Source organism: Juglans regia, chromosome 7 (assembly GCF_001411555.2).
Source record: "Juglans regia cultivar Chandler chromosome 7, Walnut 2.0, whole genome shotgun sequence".
NCBI lineage: Eukaryota > Viridiplantae > Streptophyta > Magnoliopsida > Fagales > Juglandaceae > Juglans > Juglans regia.
This window is the reverse complement of record NC_049907.1, coordinates 46,792,853-46,816,576: the sequence shown is the minus strand read 5'-3', so window position 1 is coordinate 46,816,576 and position 23,724 is coordinate 46,792,853. Positions and strand designations below refer to the sequence as shown.

Genomic DNA, 23,724 nt, shown 5'->3' with positions numbered 1-23,724 from the left:
TTTTTATCTCATTGTTATAATTTTTTAAAATTTGTATATAAAATATAATAAATAATTTAATTTTTTAAAATTTAATTCAATTTTTTTAATATCCTACAATAATAATAATATTTTAAATTTTCATCCAGAACTAAAATTTATCATCAAACTCCTCAAACCTTGAGCCAAACAATTTATATAAATTCTCAAACCTAAGCAAACAATTTCTCTTAAATTTTGGAGCAGCAGAGCCAATCGACCAAAACCCAAAGGTCCCAAACAACGCTGTTTTGCAAAAGCTCCTCCTGGCTTTCAGAACTGAGCGAAACTCACGGACAAGAATGCTTCCTTCAATCTTCTCTAGACGCTTTAAGCTCTTCCCTCTTCTCTCCCGCACTCAATCCCTCGTTTTTCCCTTTTCTCAATGTTTCTCCACCGAACCCATTTCTTCTTCCCACCCCAACCTCCCAGAAACCTACTCAGACCCCACCACTGTCTGTGAGACCCTCTCGTCTTACTGCAACGATTGGAAGCGCGCTTTCGAGTTTTTCAACTGGGTCGAAACCCATTTCCGTTTCCAACACAACACTGCTACTTACAACCGTATGCTTGACATTCTTGGTAAGTTCTTCGAATTCGAGCTCTCTTGGGATTTAATTCGACGAATGAAAACAAGCCCATTATCGAGGCCAAACCATACCACGTTTCGCATACTGTTTAAGCGCTATATATGTGCACATTTGGTTAAAGAAGCTATCGACATGTATGATTCATTAGAAGATTTTGATTTGAGGGATGAGATGTCATTTTCTAATCTTATTGATGCTTTATGCGAGTATAAGCATGTAATTGAGGCCCAAGAACTGTGTTTTGGGAAGGACAAGAAGTTCAATATCATTGTAAACAGTACGAAGATTCATAATATGATTCTTCGTGGGTGGTTGAAGATGGGGTGGTGGGGTAAGTGTAGAGAGTTTTGGGAAGAGATGGATAAAAAGGGTGTTTCTAAAGATTTGCATTCATATACTATATATATGGATATAATGTGCAAGAGCGGAAAACCATGGAAGGCTGTGAAGCTGTACAAGGAGATGAAGACTAAGGGGCTAAGGTTGGATGTGGTGGCGTATAATACGATAATTCATGCTATTGGTCTTTCGGAGGGTGTGGATTTTTCGGTTCGCGTGTTTAGGGAAATGAGGGACTTGGGTTGTAAGCCTAATGTTGTGACTTATAATACAATTATAAAGCTCCTCTGTGAAAATGGGAGGTATAAGGAGGCTTCTGGGTGGCTCAATCAAATGCATGAGACAGGTTGCTTTCCGAATGTCATTACATACAATTGCATTTTCAGGTGTCTTGAGAAGCCTAGAGAGATTCTTCTACTGTTTGATAAGATGATTGAAAGTGGGATTCGTCCTGGGATGGACACTTACGTGATGCTTCTGAGAAAATTTGGGAGATGGGGGTTTCTTCGACCAGTTTTTATTGTGTGGAAGAAGATGGAGGAACTTGGTTGTAGTCCGGATGGGTCTGCTTACAAGGCTCTGATTGATGCTCTGGTGGAGAAAGGAATGGTAGATATGGCCCGCAAGTATGATGAAGAGATGTTAGCCAAAGGGTTTTCTGCTAAACCAAGGGCTGAGCTTGGGAGAAAGCTCGTGGGTGGAGAATCTCTTGACAGCAGCTTTTAAGAAGCAGAATTTATGAGGGTGGTGTTGATATATAATTGGCAGAAAATGAATCTGACAGTGAGCTTGCTTTGATCCAGAATCTGTGACATGGAAGGAAATGAATGAAATTTGAGAAATTTGTCAAGTTTTCTTTAGAGTTCTGAATCCAGATGAAGAATATATTTCTACTTTTTGGGTATGAACAAGTTCCGTTCTCATAAATTCATAATTGACAGTGATTTTTTTTTTTTTTTTGGGGGGGTGGGGGATTCTATTTATTCCTCCCCAGTGGTTTCTTACACTTAAATGATTCAGTATAGCTCCCGAACCAGCTTGTAACAATGGCCTCCTAAATTAATGCTTGCCTTCAGTTTGTACAGATGAACCTCTGGGGTAGACTGCAGTGCACAGATGAGCAAATGCACTAGGGGTGTAGGGCAGGCATGTTCGGTGAAGCTTGTGCACTTTTGCGAGCATCTGAAACCATTCCTCACGTGCCTTCATAAAATCATGGTGGCCGGTCTCTTCTCTGCAAGTTTGAGTAATCAAACTATGTTTCTTGAATTTTCTGCTATTTTGGAGGCATCTACAATATGGTCCCAGCTGTAAGATGTTGGAGTATTTGGTTAACAAGAAGGTTTTTTTTTTTTTCAGCAAAAAAACTCTCACTCAGTGCAACTAGCTTATGATGCTCAGAAGCTGGTTTCTGTTTTCATGCAGAAAGTTGGAGCCATAAAGCAGAGAAGACATTTGATTCTAAGGTCAGTGAGATCTTTACATTTTTAAACCTGTATCCATCTGCTATTTTAGTGCGCAACCTTTTAGCACTAGAAGAGGCTCTTTGGCAACCATCAGGAATGCAGTTTTCCAAACAATTGTGGCTCGCTTCCGACAGCAACAAAAGGGTCGCATGCTTGGGAATTATCATGTGCATCCCAGGATACGTTGATCACTTCCCAACCAAAGGGAGCGTGCAAAATGTGAAATTGTCAAATATGGTGGCATTACTCATCATTGAGTATGGTTTACATAAGTTTGCAAGGCAAGTTAGACAGGTTACAGCATCGTTGTTCCTTTGTGTTAAAGTCCAAAGAAAAGGTGACTGCATAGCCTAAAATTTTACGTGAAATGAAAAACATTTTTAATCTAAAATTATAAAAAAAAAAAAAAAAGTATAATTTATGCTATTTATGTGAACGGTACATAGACAGAAATTTTTGGCATTTTTCTGTAAGTGATGGTTCTTGTCTCCAACATGTCAATGTCTCTTGCTGCAAGACAAATCGTATAAGGGTAATGTATGACCAAACTCTTGATGAATAAAAATGATACAAACTTCGCTATTGAACGGAAAATCCCTTTAGTGGCCGTCTCCCTCTTTGTACTTATTCAATATGGCCAAAGCTGTTAAATATAATTAAATCTAGGCTTTCTTACAAAACCTCCATAATTTTCTGAACAATCGTTGCATTTTAAAAAGCCATTATCGATATGTATTAACTCGTACCGTTTTTAAATTCCATAGTCATGTCAAAACACAGATTCCTCGATCAAGGGGTTTCTCAACAGCGTGGGAGAAGCAAGAAAATATATTAACAGGATTTTGTTACTCATCATTTAATATGCCACGTCATATTTATTTTATTTATAAACTAGTCGATTTTTTCTACTCATTATTTAAATATCACATATTTAATGTTAGGCAAACGTCAGAAAACGATGACTTCCCTTTGGGCCCCAACATCCAATCAGAAGCATTGCACGTTTAATCCATGAGCCCTGTTCTAAAGCAAAACAAACCTGTTACCCTGCATACTTTTTTTCCAATATAATGAGAATATCCCAACACAAATGCCCAGTCCGGGCAAGACAGGAAAGAGACTCCTGAGAGCTGTAAAATATTATGAGCGTGAGAAACGCATTTGGTACTCTACTTATTTGAGAAATAATATTTTCGCAAAGAATTCTTCATGCGAAAATAATGCATCAAAATTGCTGTGGTTGTACAATATAAAAGATATCTACAACTAAGCCCTTATAACCCTTTATAATAATTTCATTATCAGGATAAATCTTAGTCTAAAGAAATATTATTGTACAACTCAGATTATTGGTACCAGAAATTTGTGATCCAATCTAATTCAATTCGTGCTGATCAAAGAGTGTGCTTAGAAAAAAGAAAAGAAAAAGGTAACGGGGTTTAAAGGAAAGAAGTTATCAAATTTCATGAAATTTCTTACTATTATTTCTTATATAAGCTATACAGTTTTCACTTAAATTTTATTATTTTTAGTGTGGTAATACATTTTAATTAGGGGTGAAAATTGACCCTATTGATGTAGTTTTTGACCAAAATCGACGCTGACCGATGGAAGAAATTTGCATGGACAACCGACCGTATTGGCCGATGAGGAGAGACAATAGGGAGAGACATACCGGCCGTATCGACCACGGCGGATCTTTGACAATTCTTGATCTCCCTAGCGGCGAGATTCGTCTAAGAGAGTAGAGAGAGGAAGTATTGTAGGGGAGAGAAAAAATGAGGGAAACTAATAAATTGGATAGAAGAGGGGAGGAGAAGAAGACGATTTCAAATTGAAATGACAATGTTTGGTTTAAAATCAAATGGCGTACTTTCACTCTTATTTTTTTTAATATATCATGTATAAAACGACGCCGTTTGATTTAAAACCATACATCGTCATTTCACTTATATTTTTTTGTATACTTTAGATATAAAACGATGTCGTTTTAACTACAATATATATTTATTTAATTGTATGGTTCGGCGGTTTGAACTTCCGAATTGGCCGACGTTAGTTTTATCTATTTTATGCTGTCAGCCGACCAGTTCTCCATCAGTTTCAACCTATTCCTGACTTCGGCAACCCGTCTTTGTCAACGAGGGTTGATTTGGCCAGTTCTTGTTCACCCCTAATTTTAACTGATTTAATGTATTAATCAAATGGACTGTAATGCTGCGATGGAATGAATCATCCCTATTGAAGCAAATTTGCCCCAACCCCTAAACCCAAATTTTTTTTTTTTTTAAATAATTTCAAGGAAAATTAGACTATGCCTCCTGAGTTTGTCCTTTCAATTTGATCGTTCATATATTTTATTTTATTTTTTAATATATTTTTATTTAATGGATAAAAAAATGACTATTAATATATTGATTTTTTTTATTTTTAAAAAAGGTTTAAACATATTTAAACTAAAAAATAAAACAAAGAAGTACAATTTGAATTTTTTTTAATAGAGCTGCTACGTAAAACCGCGGTGAGAAACTGCGGTGCAATCTTTTTGCCGTGTCAAATATTAAAAAAAAAAGGACAAAATATCACTTGAGAAAGCAAACTAAGCCATTGCAGACCGTTCAAACATTTTATCAAACATTTTGCATGCAACTTAACTCCATTGCAGCAGCTCTTCTACATTTACACCGTTTGCTTCCTTATACAACCAATCAACATCAAGTTTTAAGGCTCCAAATACAAGATAACCAAATCAACTGCAAGTTTTAAAGCTCCAAAAAATACAAGATAACTCCATCGCAAATTTTTATTCCCATTTTCAGCGCTTGTTTATATGGTAACTCTTAACTGAGATAGAGAACATCTTTCACTTTTTATTTTTTTCCTTCTATGGTCTGTAGAGTTTTGGCCTGCTAGAAGACGCAAACCAAGATGCGATTTTTTTACTTTTATGGTCTGCAGTGTTTTGGCTGCTAGTCGACGCAGACCCAGATGCAATATCTTCTTCTTTGGTTTCTGAAATGAGAAAATCTGAAGACTCAGGACGTGCAATCGAGACGTGCGAAGAAGCTGAAGATTCAATAAAGCTAATCACTTTTGTGCCTTTACACAGAGTAGAGGTACAGTCATTACCGTTCTCTCGAATCCCAAATAACAAAGAATTTCGAGTCACAATCCCGTTTCCTCTTTTACTCTTTTACCACAATTTTTTTTATTCGGAAACCAAACGGAACTCCTCCAAAATCCTTAAACCCCCATACCTGAAAAGTCCCGAAGAGTGTTCGGTGCCACTTTTGTACTCGAAGAAGGCGACGACGACGACGTTTAGCTGATTCCTTCCAAGAAACCAAGGCAGGTGGGGGTGATAGGTATAATTCATTATTAATAGGGTTATTGAGATCAGAGAGATTGAGAGGGTGTGAGAGCGAGAGAAGGAGAGGGAGACAACCAAATGAATGGCGTCTTGGTGGCAACAGTAACATTGGGTCTGTGTATAGAGCGATTGTGTTTTTATTCCCATTTTCAGCGCTTGTTTATATGGTAACTCTTAACTAAGACAGAGAACATCTTTCACTTTTTATTTTTTTCCTTCTATGGTCTGTAGAGTTTTGGCCTGCTAGAAGACGCAGACCCAGATGCGATTTTTTTACTTTTATGGTCTGTAGTGTTTTGGCTGCTAGAAGACGCAGACCCAAATGTAATATCTTCTTCTTTGGTTTCTAAAATGAGAAAATCTGAAGACTCTAGACGTGCAATCGGGACGTGCGAAGAAGTTGAAGACTCTAGTTCAAGGCAAATGAAGGGATGTCTGTTTATTCTGGAAGGTTCCGTTCGTGCAAAAGACTCATCTCAGAGTTTTGTAATGGAATGATTAGCGACTTCGAGGGAGAGGGAGTGGTCTGACGGAGATGGAGATGGAGATAGAGGGAGAGAGGGTGGGGGGGAGAAATGAAATTTTGAGAGGTAGAGAGGGGGAACGAAATGGAGAGGAAGAAGAAGGAGAAAAAAAAAAAGGTGACGTGTATAAGCCGGTTGCATGCCGGTTTCACCAGGCAATTGCATCTATCATTTTTATTTTTTTAAACATGTACAATTTGGACTTGGAGGAACTTTCAATAGTCAAACTTGGCGGCATAATAACACTATCTATAGCTCCAACATGTTTTTAAATATTATATTTTCTATTGTTTGTCAAGAAAAAAATGGTCCAAAGTGATCAGTTGATTCCATATTCATTTTTAATATATAAGTGCGGTTAGACAGTGAATTGAGATAAAAATTAAAAGTTTTTTATTCTAATAATAATATTATTTTAAAAATTAAAAAATTAAATTATTTATTATATTTTATATAAAAATTTAAAAAAATTATAATAATAAAATAAGATAAAATAAAATAATTTTACTGTAAAAAGGGCTATAATTTATTTTTATTATTAATTATTATAAAGAGCGAGATTAATGGCGCCAGCAAAAAAGAAAGCCACCAACTTTTACGTTTCTCACCCAGCCAAACAGACCGTGTTTAAGTTTTCTTTTTGTGTTTTTAGGACACCAGCGTCAGGAACGAGAAAGCTTCTTTCCAAAGCATAGATACAGTCCTTCTCGATACATACCATCGTATTCCTTTCCCGATTTGAAACTCCAATCTCTCTCTCTCTCAACCCTCCCTCCACCTCCTGAGCTGCAATCAACCTCTTTCCCCAGAAAGCTACACCTTTGCTTCTCCCTCTCTCTCAAAACGTGGATCCAAACCATCACAGATCAGAATCGGTGTTTGCTTTTGAAGCCCTTTATCTAGGTTGAGCGATTTGATCTGAATATGATCATAACTTAAAAGTTTGTGTTCGGTTTCGTTAGATTATTGAGGAGTTTTGATGGATAACAATAATTGGAGGCCCACCCCAAATCAAGGCTCCGTAGGAGGAGCAGTAGGTGGAGTAGGAGGAGGAGCAGGAGAACCCACCATGGACTCCGGCGATTGGAGGGCCCAATTGCCGCCCGATTCTCGTCAGAGAATTGTCAATAAAATGTATCTCTCTCTCTCTCTATCTCTCTCTCTCTACCTTCCTTTTCTTAGAAAAATCAACTGTTTAAACTTTTTTAGGGCTTGTATTTGATTTGGTTTTTATGTATGGTTTATAAGCGGCAATTTTGTTCTTCTTCTTCTTACTGAATCAAATAAAGAAAAAAAAACTGGCAATGATTGGTAATCAGGTGTCATTAACGAGGATAAAAATCATCACGTGTAACACACCTGATAGTAGGTGTTTAGATGACTAGAAAATATAGGAGAAAATTGGTGACATTCGAGGTTGACTTAGCCTCCAAGAGAAAAGAGAGAGAAAGCAACGTAGGGAAATATTCTCATTAAAGCTCTGGATTCCTCCTTTCGGTAGCTACGGTGAACATATATGCTAGAATCTTGCCAAACGGCTGGAAAAGGCCCTTAGCAGCTCCTCTGTTATGGGCTTCTGCTGCGCTATCGAGCCACCAAAAAACAACAAATACGAATTGAGCTCAATTGAGAATGGGTCAAAGAAGTTGGATCGGCTTCTGAAGCTGGGTTGAATCATTGACTTGTTCGCTTGATTTCGATTTGAGAATTTGGAAATGTGAATCTGTTGAGAAAGGTGACCATCCTGAAGAAGATTGGAGCAAAACTCGAACCCATTGATTGAAAAAAAATATGAGAGGATTGGCGTTTTGAGTAGGGATTCGGCTGAGGGTTTAGGAGGGTGGAGTCTGTTTTGATTTCTGTTGGGAAATAAGGGTGGGTGTCAATTTTGGTTGATGCACTCCAAATAGGGAAAAGGCTAGTTTCTCTGCCTTGTAGGTCTCCCATGGAGGGATGCCATGTGAGACGAGGCCATTCATTTGGGCCTCCTTCCATGAAGCACATTTCCTCAGCAATTGCAGATTTCCTCGTGAGATCCTTCCTGATTGCTGAAGCCAAACAATCCAGATTCGACGTAATAAGGAAATCTTTTGAAATTTCCTGATTGTGATTAGAATCTAGAAACATAGAGATTGTAGAAATAGATGGAAGGAGGAGAGGGCAATCTGATGATGGAAATGTTTTCGGATCCTAATGGAATTCATGGAAACTTGAGAAAGAACAATCTGATCGAGTGTGATTACTTCTTTTTCTTCCATGGCAACTGCATCCTCATCTTGTATTTCACAGACTCAATCCTCCAATTTGTTGCAGCTTTCTTGAAAGTTGCTGGCAAATTCGTCAAGAGACAGTTGAAATAATTGGTGCATTTTATTGTGGCTTGCCCGAAAATCATTCAGATGTTGTTGAAGAACATTGAAGCGTTGAAGATTTTGTTCCATTAGCTATTTGATATTGAGTAAGGATGAGATGATATTTTCCATTCTCACATATTAATGAAGCTGATGTCGAGGAAAAACCTGGCTCTGGATACCATTTGTAACACACCTGGTAGTAGGTGTTTGGATGACTAGAAAATATAGGAGAAAATACAAGAAAATTGGTCACATTCGAGATTGACCTAGCCTCCAAGAGAAAAGAGAGAGAAAGCAAAATAGGGAAATATTCTCATTAAAGTTCTGGATTCCTCCTTTCGAAGCTATAGTGAACATATATGCTAGAATCTTGCCAAACATCTGGAAAAGGCCTTAGCCTTGATAAAACATGACCCAAAGCTAATAACTAATGGGCTGGATAAAAAGAAATAACAAGCTAACGGCCCAGCTACTCTATGACCCACTTCCTTACATAACATAAAGGAAAACAACAAGTAAAATAATAGGCCTAAACTGGCCCTTGGCCCATGTATACTGTTCATGGATTGTGACATCATGTAGAACGAAGTATGCTATATTCGTGTTTACAACTCTAGTGCTGTAATTTCTTTTCCTCATCGGAGCCTCTTATGTTATGAACTTACGTATATTCTGGAATTCAAGAACTTCAAGAACGAGAACAAGAATGCTACAAGAACCTCAACAACTGAGTTTTATTTCGAGGAAAAACTCACACCTCCAAGAATAGAATTTCATATAAGTGTTCAGATATCATTTCCCTTCCTCGATTCCAGTTTTATACAACTAACCTTTTACAATATGCACCGTTTTTCTCATTATACAAAACACCCTGTTTTACTTATTACACAAGTCTATTTTATTTCTTATTACAATATGAATCGTTTCACTAATACTATGCACTATTTTGCCCACTGGACTCTCCTTGTTTCCCTCGAATCCCATCTCCTTCAACTGCCATACATGACATCTTAACGTATTCATTAGTAATTTAGCTTAACTCCCCAATATATTCGATCCATTGGAGGAAATAACGACTCCCATTTACATGATAAATGGGTTCCACCACTGCCCTTTCATGAAACTAAAAGTATTTCTCTTCCCCAACAAAAAAGAGTGTTTGTTTGAAGTTTGGAATAGTTGCTAGATTGACCATGTCTCCGTTGGTTTGTGGCATCAGAAGTGAAGGGCATGGTGCATGCACCACTGGCTGAAGGCCATGTCTTTGTATTGTTGCAAATTCGAATCTTGGGAATTGATTGGAGATGGTTCTATGCTTGGTTTCTCATTTTCTTCCATTTGAATTTTTCTACATGCATCATTTTCCTTCCATGTTTGGTTGTAAATATTACTCTGCTAATTACAAAGAAAAGCCAAGGGCATCACTAAAAAGAAACAATTCTTAAATTGGGTCAGAATGGCATATGGTGAGCTTGAGAATAAAAATATTGCAATATGAAATCAAGCAAGGTTGTTTAATTTATCAACATTGGAAGATGTTAAGAGATAGAGGGATTTTTTTGTGGCAACAACGAAATCAATGGACAAATAACCGTGAATTCATATTTTCATAGATTCCACTATTGGCATATGCATGAATGCTCATATAACTGTTTAATTATTGAATCAACTTACATGGGTAGATATCTGCTTAAGTTTGGTGGCTTAAGAACATCAAGACCAAGAACCCGTGTTTGCTAAAACAATGAAGAAACCTCTGGGGTAAGATAATTCCATGGAAGTTTGCAAAATGCATCTACAGTGTGGCACTGACAATATGACTTTGATGCTAAAGTGGCAGCGGTGTGCTAAAGTGAAGATTAAACAGTGACATGCTGTTGCTGTTGCCTGTTCTTCTCACATTTAAAATTTAAGGAAATTTTATGTGTAGTTTCTCTTGATATTTTTTGTGGCGCTGGTTCTGTACTATCAGCATATGGTTTACCAATTTGGGTTTCTGTTTTATAAATAGCTTCTTTGTGCCTGTATGGCAAGCACCTTATTAAGGGCATCTCTTATGTTTGTAGAATGGATACATTGAAGAGGCATCTTCCTGTTTCTGGTCAAGAAGGTTTACATGAGCTTCGGAAAATAGCTATAAGGTTTGAGGAAAAGATTTATACTGCTGCCACAAGTCAGGTACTTCCATCGTGATGGGTTCCATCATTGGCATGATGTGAATGCATAGTTGTGAGTAGATATACATGCAGATTACAGGATATAATGGGAGGAATATTTTTATTTTGCATCTTGCAGTGCGGTGAGATTTAATTTTTTGCTGATCCCTTGTGTCAGGGAGATTATCTGCGGAAAATATCTCTGAAGATGCTTACAATGGAAACCAAGTCTCAGAATCCTACAACCAATTCTTTGCCGTCCAACTCTGCTGGCAATAGCAATAAGCCCCCAGATTCAGGTAAAACCATCAACAAGTGTTGTGCATGATTTTACCTTCATATTAATTCTTTCATATTGAATAGGGGTGCTTGGTATGCAAACCCAAGTTCACAATCAAGGGCAATCGCTTCCTATTCCATTGCAGTCTCAAGCACGACAACAACTGTTATCCCAGAACATTCAGAATAATGTTCCATCTGCTGGAGTTCAAAGCTCTACCAGTTTACCATCTACACTGCCTCCTGTATCTGGTTTGAACCAGGCTCCTATCTCAAATGTTGTTGGCCAGAATACCAATATGCAGAATATATCTGGAAATTCCCAGAACCCAGTTGGTAATTCAATGGGGCAAGGGGTTCCCTCTACTATGTTTACAAATAATCAGCGGCAAATGCAAGGAAGGCAACAGGTTGTTCCACTGCAGCAGCAACAACAGTCGCAGAATCCGCAGCAGTATATGCACCAGCAGCAATTGCAACAAAAGCTTTTAAAGCAGAAGATCCAGCAGGGAAATATCCCTCACACACTCATGCAATCCCATATTCAGCAACAGCAGCAGCAGCAGAATCTATTACAAACCAATCAGTTACAATCTTCTCAGCAATCAATCATGCAATCATCATCTGTCATTCAGCCTTCTGTGATGCAGTCATCGTCTCTTTCTGTTCTTCAGCAGAATCAGCAGCCATCTATTCAACAGGCAACACAGAATATGCTTCAGCAACATTCGCAATCAGTTCTCAGGCAGCAGCAACAGCCACAACAGGCAGCTGTTATTCATCCGCAGCAAACACCAATGCAACAGCAGCCTATATTGCCAACACAACAGCAGCAGCAGCTGATGGGTCAGCAGCCAAATGCTACAAATATGCAACAGAACCAAATAATTGCACAACCAAGCAGTGTTGGGGACATGCAGCAGCAGCAGCAACAGAGGCTGCTTGGCCAGCAGAATAATCTTCAAAATATGCAGCAGCAGCAACAGCAACAGCAACAACATCAGCTAATGGCTCAGCAAAGCAACCTCTCTAATATGCATCAACAGTTGGGCTCTCAAAGTAATGTTTCTGGGTTACAGCAGCAGCAGTTGCTCGGAGCTCAGTCTGTTAACTCAAGTATGCAAACTTCTCAGCACTCAGTGCACATGTTACAACAGTCCAAGGTTCCAGTGCAGCAACAATCACAACAGAGCGCAGCTAATTTCTTACCAACTCAAGGGCAGCTGTCACAATCACAGCCACAACCACCACAGCAGCAATTGATGTCTCAGATTCAGTCACAACCTTCACAGTTGCAGCAGCAGTTGGGTTTGCAACAGCAGCCGAATACATTGCAAAGGGATATGCAACAAAGGCTTCAAGCATCAGGTCAAGCATCGGGCTCCTTGCTTCAACCACAGAATGTAATTGATCAGCAAAAGCAGTTTTACCAAAGATCCGTTCCAGATACATCGTCAAGTACGTCATTGCTATTATGTGGTTTAGTTTCTTGTTCCCAAGTCTCTTTTGGTTTTTGGTGCCTTTGTCTTATTTAGATCATCATCATTCACTTTGTAAGACTATCATCCTCAAGGTTTCGCATCTCTCTCTCTGTCTCTGTCTCTCTTCCTGTTTCTGTCCAAGGTTCCAACTATGGTTTTATGTTCTCAAAATGCGTTGTGGTCCAAATTTTTTTTGGTGTAAAAATGCATTTGTTTAGTAGATGCATGGCTGGAAATTTTAAGAATGATATCATTCATTATGTGCTACTAAGGAGAAAGCTTCCATATCTCAAAATCCAACTTGTAGGCCAAACAACTAAGCTCTTGCCGAAAATGTCCCTGCCCAGTGCCAGCACCACTTTATCCACTACACAGCCATCACCACTTTCACCGTGTTGTTTCGCTTTGCTGCAAGTTATATAATCATTTATAGCACCACAACCACCTACATGGACTTTTGCCATGGGTGTGGTCTCCACTGCCAAAGCATTATGATCACTGATACACTTGTTGTTTTCTTCATTTAACTTTGATCACCTCTCGAGTTAATTTTCAGACCATTATTGGCCCCTTAGTTACCTGTACCACACTATCAGCTTCATAATTTTTCAAACTTTTATGGGTCCCTTAGTTCCTCACACTTCTGCAAGCGAATGGTTATCATCATGTGTAAAATCTGTAACCCTCTTATAATAGTTATTCATTTTTAGATTTGATAATCTTTTTGTTGGGGCAAATACTGCTTACCATTTTCTTGTTTGCCTTGCAAGACAGAATATTTATTATATTTGCCTAGCATTTTTTCTCCATATGAAAAGCATGCGAGTGTATCTGTCATTGTCTTTTTCCTGAAAGTATTCCAATATTGACCGATTGGTTGACTTTGGAAAATATATATTTGATCCTCATGATGCTGTCAATTTTCTGATTCTGGCTTATAAACTGTCCCAGGTAGGATTTCTTGTTTCAAAATGTTCTGGGCCCAATGGCATGAAGAGATTCTAAGAGCCACATAGATTGTCAGTAGACAGTTTTCTTTAACCTGGGGGTTTATATTTTTTTAATAAGTAAGAAGCAATTGTATTGATAAAGATAGGCATAGCCCAAGTACACCGGAGGTATACATATGAGTACACCAAATTAAGAACTAGAAATTGTTACAAGGAAATCATGGAAGCTGAGAGCATTTAACTCTAAAGCAATGGCGCACATAAATAAAGTCTTCCAAAAGAAACTCCTAAACTCCTCGAAGGAGCGTTCATGATCCTCAAAGAATCTACATTCATTTCACTCCAAATATACCAGAAAATACAAATAAGAGCCATCTTCCACACAATTGCAATCTGTGGTGTCCCTGTGATCCCTCTCCAGCTAGCTAGTAGTTCCACCACAGTTCCCGTCATGACCCATGCTACTCCCAATCTGCTGAAGAAGTAAGTCCATATGTCCCTTGCAAAATCACAATGTAAGAGTAAATGATCTACCGTTTCTCCACTATTTCTGCACATACAGCACCAGTCCGTAGTTATGAGTCCATGCCTTCTTAGGTTGTCCATGGTTAGTATCTTCTCTAAAGCTGCTGTCCAAACGAAGAACGCAGCCTTGGGAGGTGCTTTACTCCTCCATATGTTCTTCCAAGGAAAATAGGGCCTATCTTGAGCTGCAAGAACGTCATAGAAAGTGCGTACCGAAAATTTCCTTTTCTTGGAAGGCCTCCATTCCATCGTGTCTTCAACTGGAACCGCGACAGTGATGTTATATAGTAAGCTGGAAAAATCCACCAGAACACTCACTTCCCAATCTTGTGCCTCCCTAGTGAGATTAATGTTCCACTCCTTTGAACCATGTCTAACTACCCTCACATTAGCCACCATAGCTTCCTTTTCTCTTACAATTCTGAAAATGTTAGGATAAGCATTTTTAAGAGCCATATCTCCCACCCACACATCATTCCAAAAACTGATTCTGCTGCCCTCCCCCAAACACAACCTAGTTACTCGAGAAGGCCCCCCACCCTTGCCCTATGTGCTTCCACAACCCAACACCATAAGCCCCCCTCCCCTCATTAGCACACCAACCCCCCCTTGCACACCCATACTTCGGATCAATTACCTCTTTCCATAAGGCTTCCATCTCATGATTATAACGTCACAACCATTTTCCTAATAGAGCCTTATTAAAGTATCTAACATTACGAACCCCCAACCCACCAGCGCTCGAGGGGGGGTACACACTTTATCCCATCCAACTAAGTGAAATTTAAACTCATCCCCTAGTCCATTCCACAAAAAGTCACGTTAGAGTTTCTCAATTCAAGATGCAATGCTTGCCGGGAGGGGAAATAAAGACAAGAAATATGTGGGAATGTTAGATAGAGTGCTCTTGATAAGTGTGATCTTCCCCCCTTTTGATAAGTATAACATTTTCCACCGGGCCAGTCTACGCTCTAATTTATCTAACACATCCTCCCAAACTTTCTTGGCTTTAAAAATTGCACCCAATGGGAGACCAAGATACTTCAGCGGCAGTGAGGAGACCACACATTCCAATAAGCTGGCCAACCCACTAAGATTTCTCACCACACCCACCACAACCATCTCTGTTTTAGCAAGATTGATCTTTAACCCGGATACCGCTTCAAAACCAAGTAAGATAGCCTTTAAAGATTGAATATGTCCTGCATTATCCTCACAAAACAGCAATTTATCACTGCAAACAAAAGATGAGAAATAGTGATGAAGCCATGGTTAGAAGGCCCCGCTGAAAATCCTGAAAACCCCCCCCCCCTCTACAGCAGCCGACACCATTCTACTAAGGGCCTCCATCACGAGGACAAATAAGAGTGGTGAAAGTGGATCGCCTTTATGTTAGAGCTGTTTTCATAGCCACGCTATGTTATTTGAATGATTTTTTTTTTTTGCATCAAGAGTATGGCTTATCACAGATAATTTCTGTTTTGCCTGTATTAGGCTTCTCTAAATTATTTCCCTTTTAAGCAAATATTGATTTGATTACATTTGCACATATTTACGTATGTTTGTACTTTTGTAGCATCTCTAGATTCTACAGCTCAGACAGGACATGGAAATGGGGGTGATTGGCAAGAGGAGGTCTATCAAAAGGTAATATGCCATGACTTATTGGTCAGAGCTCACTTATCATATATATTTCCAAAGGAAAAAATCCTTGTGGGAGTTCTTGAATTTGGGTGGAGGTGAAGTTTGGACTTGATTGCATTGACCTTATTTGCTGAACAATAGCAAGTTAACAATCATAAACTATTTGGGAGGTGGTGCTGGAAAAATTTGAGCGTAGGTTGGCCGGGTGGAAGAGGCTGTATCTTTCTAAAGGGGGGAAAATCACACTCATCAAGAGTACCTTATCCAATCTCCCCACATATTACTTATCTTTATTTCCCCTACCCGCTAGTATTGCTTCTAGAATAGAGAAGATCCAACGTGATTTTTTGTGGAGTGGGCTAGGAGAGGAGTTTAAGTTTCACTTAGTAGGATGGGATCAGGTATGCTGTCCTTTGAGAGATGGTGGATTGGGGGTTCGAAATGTGAGGGCGTTCAATAAGGCACTATTAGGTAAATGGTTGTGGCGTTACAACCATGAGAGGGGAACTTTATGGAAAGGGGTGGTTGATATGAAGTATGGTAGGGAAAGGGGGGGTTGGTGCTCTAAAGAAGGGAGGGGGACGTATGGTGTGGGACTATGGAAGTATATACGAAAAGGTTGGTGCTCCTTTGTTAGTAATACTCGGCTACGTTTGGGAGATGGTAGTAGGATTAATTTCTGGCAAGATGTGTGGTTGAGAGACACGGCCTTGAAGGATGCTTATCCTATGATTTTTAGAATTGCACGGGAAAAGGAAGCTATGGTGGCAGATTTGCGGGTTATTAATCAAGGTTCACAGGAGTGGAACATCAGCCTTACTCGAGATGCACATGACTGGGAAGTGACGGTGCTGATGGAATTTCTGAATTTGCTGTACAACATCCCTGTTGCTGTCACAATGGAAGATATGATGGAATGGCGACATTCTAGAAAAGGGAAATTCTCAGTATGCTCTTTTTATGACTCTATTACTATGCATCAAAGGCACAATTTTCCTTGGAAGAATATATGGAGGACTAAAGCACCTACAAAGGCTGCATTTTTTGTCTGGACGGCAGCTCTAGGGAAGATCTTGACCATCGAGAATCTTAGAAGACGCGGCCTTATTATTACGAACTGGTGTTGTTTGTGCAGAAATAGTGGTGAATCGGTGGACCATTTACTACTACATTGTGAGTTTGCCCAAGATATTTGGACTTATTTTCTTAGTAGAATGGGTATAGCATGGGTGATGCCGGGTAGGGTGGTTGATTTGTTAGCAAGCTGGAGAGGGATCACAGGGACACTACAGATTGCAGCCGTGTGGAAGATGGTTCCTATATGTATTTTCTGGTGTATTTGGAATGAAAGAAACGAGAGACTCTTTGAGGACCATGAACGTTCCTTGGAAGAGTTTAGGAATTTTTTCTGGAAGACTTTGTTTTTGTGGGCCATTGCTATTGATTGGAATGGTCGCAGCTTCCATGATTTCCTTGTAACTGTTCCTAGTGCTTAAATAGGTGTAATCACATGTATACTTCTAGTGTACTTGGGCTATGCCTACTTTTATTAATGAAATAACTTATTACTTATCAAAAAAAAACTATATACATATTGAAGAGAGAACAAGCTTGCCAACTTTATAGGATGTGAAGAATTATCCCATGACTAGAGGATATATAAACTGTACAATTTTATTTTTGAAAAGAAATACTGATGTGCGGTTTTGAGCTTAGTGTTACGGTCAGACCTGCACACCATTATCTCTTCCCTGTGGGAGCTTTTTCATTATGATATCTGGATGGGATATTGGAGTTGTTACAACTAAGTATCTGGTGTCAAATTTTAGGAATTCTTCATTATGATATTTGGATTGGATATTCAAGTTGTTGCTAAGTGTCTGATATTAAGTTACTAATAAAAAAAAGTGTCTGATATTAAGTTTTGCCTGGCTCTTGCATATTGGACTGGGCAAAGATTATTTTATGCAGTACTGGAAGTTTCCTTTTCTTTTAGTCCATGATTGGAAGAAGTGTTTGTGGCATGATGTACTTGCGTTGAAATAAAGAGTTTGTTGCAACAAATTTCTTTTATAGATATTGAACGTGAAGCAATGAAGAGTTTAAATAATGTGTCTTGCTATTTACTATATGACAGATTAAAGCCATGAAGGAGATGTACTTGCCTGAATTAAATGAAATGTACCAGAAAATTGCTGCAAAAGTGCAGCAGGTATGTTATTCTTCAAAACTTTCCTTGTGTGACTCATTGACTAGGTTTACTCATTATTCAGCCTTTCCTATTATACTTATGTGGTAATGGCATCCAATAATTTCTTTTTAATCGTTAAACAAAAAATTTATTGATCATGGAATAGACAAAAGCCCGAGTATACGGGAATGTCATCCAATAATTATGTTAGTGTTAAGAAGTGCTTTGGAACGGAAAAGTGCTTTAAACTAGTGTTGGCTGTCTACATGGGGATGTTAACACCCTCCACGATCAGAATCTGCAGCCCCACTTCCCAAACACCCAAAGACAAATAACATGAAAAGTTTAGAAATAGCTTTGTTGTGATTCTAAATTGATCTTTGAACATTACTAATTTTCTTGTTCTTATCATGTTTGGTTATGCTTTGTTCTCCAGCAAGATTCTCTATCACAACAACCGAAGTCAGATCAGCTTGTCAAGTTAAAAACATTTATGACTATGTTGGAGCGGCTTATTACATTCTTACAGGTTTCCAAAAATAATATATTACCGTACTACAAGGAGAAGTTGGGATTATACGAGAAGCAGATATTAAATTTTATAAACACAAACAGGCCCAGGAAGCCTGTTACTTCGCTGCAGCAAGGACAGCTTCCCCCGCCTCATATGCACTCCATGCAGCAACCACAATCTCAAATTACCCAAATGCAGTCTCATGAAAGTCAAATGAACCCTCAGTTGCAATCAATGAATTTACAAGGTTCTGTAGCAACAATGCAGCAGAACAATATGACGAGCTTGCAGCATAATTCTCTGTCCTTATCTGGGGTTTCAACAGCTCAGCAAAACATGATGAACTCGTTGCAGCCCGGTTCTAATTTGGACTCAGGACAAGGCAATGCGCTGAGCACATTGCAGCCGGTGGCCATGGGATCTCTACAACAAAATCCTGTGAGTGCTCCACAACAGGCAAACATCAACAACTTGTCCTCACAGAGTGGAGTGAATGCGCTACAGCCAACCATCAATTCTCTTCAGTCAAGTTCTAATATGCTTCAACAACAACATTTGAAACAACATCAGGAACAGCAAATGATGCAGCAGACACAGCAACAACTCAAACAACAATATCAGCAGCGCCAGATGCAGCAGCAACTGATGCAGAAGCAGCAGCTAATGCAACATCAGCAGCAACAGCAACAGCAGCAGCAGCAGCAACAGTTACACCAACAACCAAAGCAGCAGATGGCTGCACAGTTGCAGTCACAACAAATCCCGCAGCTTCATCAAATCAATGATGCAAATGACCTGAAAATACGACCGGGTTTGGGTGTTAAGCCAGGGGTCTTTCAGCAACATCTACCAGCAGGCCAGCGTGCTGCTTATCCTCATCAACAGTTAAAACCAGGAGCATCATTTCCTACTTCATCACCCCAACTTCTTCAGGCCACGTCCCCACAGATTCTCCAACACTCTTCTCCACAGGTGGACCAGCAAAATGTTTTATCATCTATCACAAAAGCTGGAACGCCACTGCAATCTGCAAACTCACCATTTGTTGTCCCATCTCCTTCAACTCCTTTAGCCCCTTCTCCTATGCCAGGGGATTCTGAGAAACCTATCTCTGGTGTTTCCTCGCTCTCAAATGCTGGAAACATTGGACATCAACAGACAAGTGGAGTGGCCGCTCCTGCTCCATCCCTTGCCATTGGGACTCCTGGGATATCAGCCTCACCTTTGCTTGCTGAATTTACCGGTCAAGAAGGCACTCATGCTAATGCTTTGATGAATGTTTCTGGAAAGTCGAGCATTACAGAGCAGCCTCTTGAACGTTTAATTAAAGCGGTTGGTCAAATTTTTTTCACCCACTATGATCTTTTATGGTGCTTAATAATATTTCCTCGCTCAAAAATAGAAAAACTTTATTTGGTACTTTCTTTTATCTTTTTTTTTTCCCAATTTATTCACATTGGTTATAGCATAATGAATTTTCAGGTAAAATCAATGTCACCTAAATCATTAAGTGCCTCTGTCAGTGACATTGGTTCAGTTGTGAGCATGATCGATCGGATAGCAGGTTCAGCACCAGGTAATGGATCCAGGGCTGCTGTTGGTGAGGATTTGGTTGCCATGACAAAATGCCGGCTCCAAGCAAGAAATTTCATCATACAAGATGGATCCAATGGGACGAGGAAAATGAGGCGCTACACGAGTGCCATGCCCTTAAATGTTGTTTCATCAGCTGGCAGCATAAATGATAGTTTCAAGCAGCTGTCAGGTTCAGAGACATCTGACCTGGAGTCGACTGCAACTTCTAGTGTCAAGAGGCCTAGGATTGAGGTATAAATCTCAGCATGTAGTGCTACTTCTATAAGTCGGGATAATTAAATCATGTAGTACTCATTGCAGGTTAATCATGCCCTTTTGGAAGAAATAAGGGAGATAAATCAAGGACTCATAGACACGGTCGTTGATATAAGTGATGAAGATGTCGATCCAACTGCAGCTGCTGCTGCTGCTATAGGGGATGAAGGAACCATTGTCAAGTGCTCTTTCAATGCTGTGGCTCTCAGCCCAAACTTGAAATCTCAGTACACTTCTGCACAAATGGTGGGCTTTCAGACCTTGTAACATGAAGTTATTTTTTATTGTGAAAATCTCGTCTGTAATTATATGTGCTTCACTTGTATGCAGTCTCCAATTCAGCCATTAAGATTGCTTGTTCCATCAAATTATCCAAATTGCTCCCCCATTCTCTTAGACAAGTTTCCAGTTGAAGTCAGGTGATGGAGTTCTGCATCATGCCTCCCTTTTATATGTTGCTTTATTATATAAAGTAAAGAGAAATTATAGTTGTAGTCGTGAGTGCCCAAACGCCGTGCAATTATTTTGAAAAAAGTGAATAAATACGGGACTTATATGAAAAGAAATTAATTTTTTAATAGTGGACTCCACTCTTTTTCAAAGCGACTGCACGATGCTTACGTACTCCACGACTGTATGTAGCATTACTCATAAGTAAAAGTATGAATGGTATTACCTGTTTCTTACTGCAGGTAACAACTTCTTCAATCCTGGTGACAAAATAAACATTATATGAAATAGAGTCTCTTATTTATTTATTTATAAAAGCTTTCTGGGAAAAAAATCGTTTATATTTTGCTGGTTTTACCATGAAACTAATAATTTCAGTTATCTTCCTCATTCTCTTCATCTAATGGTTTTCATCTTGAAATTTTCCTTTACTTTTTTCCTGACACTGTTAGTGGGTAAATGGACATGGAACAAACCTTTAGGGGTTAGTTCAGATGGATAATATACGTGGTTTAAGGACTGGAAAGACTCATGGTAAAAGGTTGTCTTGGAAAATAACTCTTACCTTTCCTCAATCTTGTTATTTATTATGAATTCTTTGATCACCATGTGTATGATCTGTACTTCTTGAAGTTGAAGCGAAATGTCTGGTGGTTTAGAAATACTTCACATCTAACGTACCAAAATTGGGTATGTTGTTCTGCTTTGACAGTAAGGATTATGAAGATCTTTCGGTAAAGGCAAAGTCAAGGTTTAGCATATCTCTACGAAATCTTTCACAACCCATGTCACTTGGCCAAATAGCAAGAACTTGGGATGTTTGTGCTCGAGCGATTATTTCTGAGCATGCACAGCAGAGTGGCGGAGGTAGTTTCAGCTCAAAATATGGAACTTGGGAGAACTGCTTGAGTGCCGCATGATCACTGTTGCAGACGACCCGCTGAGTTAGTATTGCATTGAGTTGTTGTAATTAATCAGCCTTGATGTAGAATTTGCTGCATATGCTTCTGTCTTGACTACCTGGCACAGTTCTTGGAAATAAGACTTGTGCTAGCTGACATGTTTATCGAGGGAGATAGAGAAGTTTTTCAACTTCAACACTAGTGGAGTAGTGATATTCCACCGTGTATCACAGTCTAAAATAATTTATATTGCTTACAGAAACGTCTACTTTTACTAGGTTGTGTTGTAAGTTGTAACCGCGCAGCAGATTGTTGTCATTTATGCCATTTCTAGTTCTTCCAAGAAACTCTCCCCGTGAATTTATTTTTTGCATGATTTTAAATTTCTTTATTATTATTATTATTATTATTTTGTTGCTCGGACGTTTGTCGATTTCGTTAGACTGCTTTGTATTAATCTAGTCAAAGTGCCTTTTAGACCGATTGATGAAATGGTAAATAGATACAGCTTCATAAAACATTTATCAGCTTGGAAGACAATTAAATTTTTGTGTAATCTTTTTCAAGTGGTCTCGTTGGTTATGCAAAGTACCAGAGATACCCAGCAATCGGTTTGGTTTCGTTTACTCGAATCAATAAGAGCTTGGCCTGAAAATTTTGACTAAAATTTGAGATTTTGGTTAAAGTCAAAATCTTTGAATAAATTAATCCGCGTTGAAGTGGTTATTTTAAAATTAAAATAATAATATAATTTTATATATTTTAATAATTTTTTCATATATTAATTAATAATTTAATTTTTACTATTCAAACAAATTATTGAACATGAAGAATGTTTGGATAGTGAGAAGTGTTGAGAAATGTTGAGAATGTTTGTGAATAGTTATGAGTAGAGATTGGAGTGAGTTTGTGGGTCCCATTGAGAGTATTTTAAGTTGTTTGGATGTGTGAAGTATGTTGAGTCGTTGACTTTTGAGTAGATAGTTAAAAAATGTGTGAGTCCCATAAATATTATAATGATTTTATTTTTAGTAATAAATATTACAATGATTTTATTATAGTGATTTTTTAATATTAATAAATATTGTAGTGATTTTATTTTATTTTTATATATAATAATGATAAAAATTATAATGATTTTATTTTTAATTTATATATAATAGTGATAAATATTATAATGATTTTATTTTTTATTTATATTTAATAGTGATAAATATTATAGTGATTTTATTTTTTATTTATATATTATAGTGATCTTATTTTTTATTGATATATTATAGGGATCTTATTTTTTATTTATATATTATAATCATTTTATTTTTTATTTATATTTAATAGTGATAAATATTATAGTGATTTTATTTTTTATTTATATATTATAATGATTTTATTTTTATTTATATATTATAATGATTTTATTTTTTATTTATATATTATAGCGATTTTATTTTTTATTTATATATAATAGTGATGAATATTATAGTGATTTTATTTTTTATTTATATATAATAGTGATAAGTATTATAGAATGTTTGTGAATAGTTATAAGTAGAGATTGAAGTGGGTTTGTGGGTCCCATTGAAAGTATTTTAAGTTGTTTGGCATGTGAAATATTTTCAAAAGTACGAGAATACTTGAAAAGTATTGAGGATACTCGAGTATCCAAACACAACCTAAATGAAAGGGAGGGAGAGAGGAAACGTGAGAGTGATCGAGAAAAGTGAGAATATTTTTTAATAAAATATTCTTTTTGTTGGTGAATTGTAACTCACCAAGTATGACTTTTGGTTTTTCATTTACTGTAACTCATAACTTGATTTGAAGTGATTTGACTAGTCCAATACAGTTATTTTAAAAATTTTATTCAAAATTTAGATTTTTTTTTTTTTTTTTTTACGGACTTTTTTTCACTTTCCCAAGACTCTTTTTTTATGCATAAATTATTTCGTGGAAAAAAACAATTATTCCTATAGAAAAAGTGTAATGTCGTTAATAATTTAATTTTCTATTACTTACTGTTTTTATCGTCCAAGTGGATGAAGATAGGCAAGAAGATTTGAAATTTTATTAGAATAATATTTAATACTGATGTAACCCATTTGGATCAAATTATTTTTTAT

At 37.8% G+C, this 23,724-nt stretch overlaps 2 protein-coding genes across 2 annotated transcripts; both read left to right on the top strand.

The window, feature by feature from the left end:
• The first annotated feature begins 230 nt into the window (after positions 1-230).
• On the top strand, positions 231-3,007 carry LOC109008626 (pentatricopeptide repeat-containing protein At1g80550, mitochondrial). The gene is made up of 2 exons (XM_018988796.2): positions 231-1,848; positions 2,024-3,007. The coding sequence occupies exon 1, from the start codon at positions 321-323 to the stop codon at positions 1,671-1,673; it is 1,353 nt and encodes a 450-aa protein (XP_018844341.1). The 5' UTR covers positions 231-320; the 3' UTR covers positions 1,674-1,848; positions 2,024-3,007.
• A 3,930-nt stretch (positions 3,008-6,937) lies between these two features.
• LOC109018811 (mediator of RNA polymerase II transcription subunit 15a-like) lies at positions 6,938-21,943 on the top strand. Its single transcript, XM_035692202.1, has 11 exons — positions 6,938-7,441; positions 10,728-10,839; positions 10,996-11,116; positions 11,181-12,554; positions 15,629-15,699; positions 17,834-17,908; positions 18,324-19,733; positions 19,884-20,228; positions 20,298-20,498; positions 20,583-20,671; positions 21,415-21,943. The coding sequence occupies exons 1-11, from the start codon at positions 7,287-7,289 to the stop codon at positions 21,620-21,622; spliced, it is 4,161 nt and encodes a 1,386-aa protein (XP_035548095.1). The 5' UTR covers positions 6,938-7,286; the 3' UTR covers positions 21,623-21,943.
• The last annotated feature ends 1,781 nt before the right edge of the window (positions 21,944-23,724 follow it).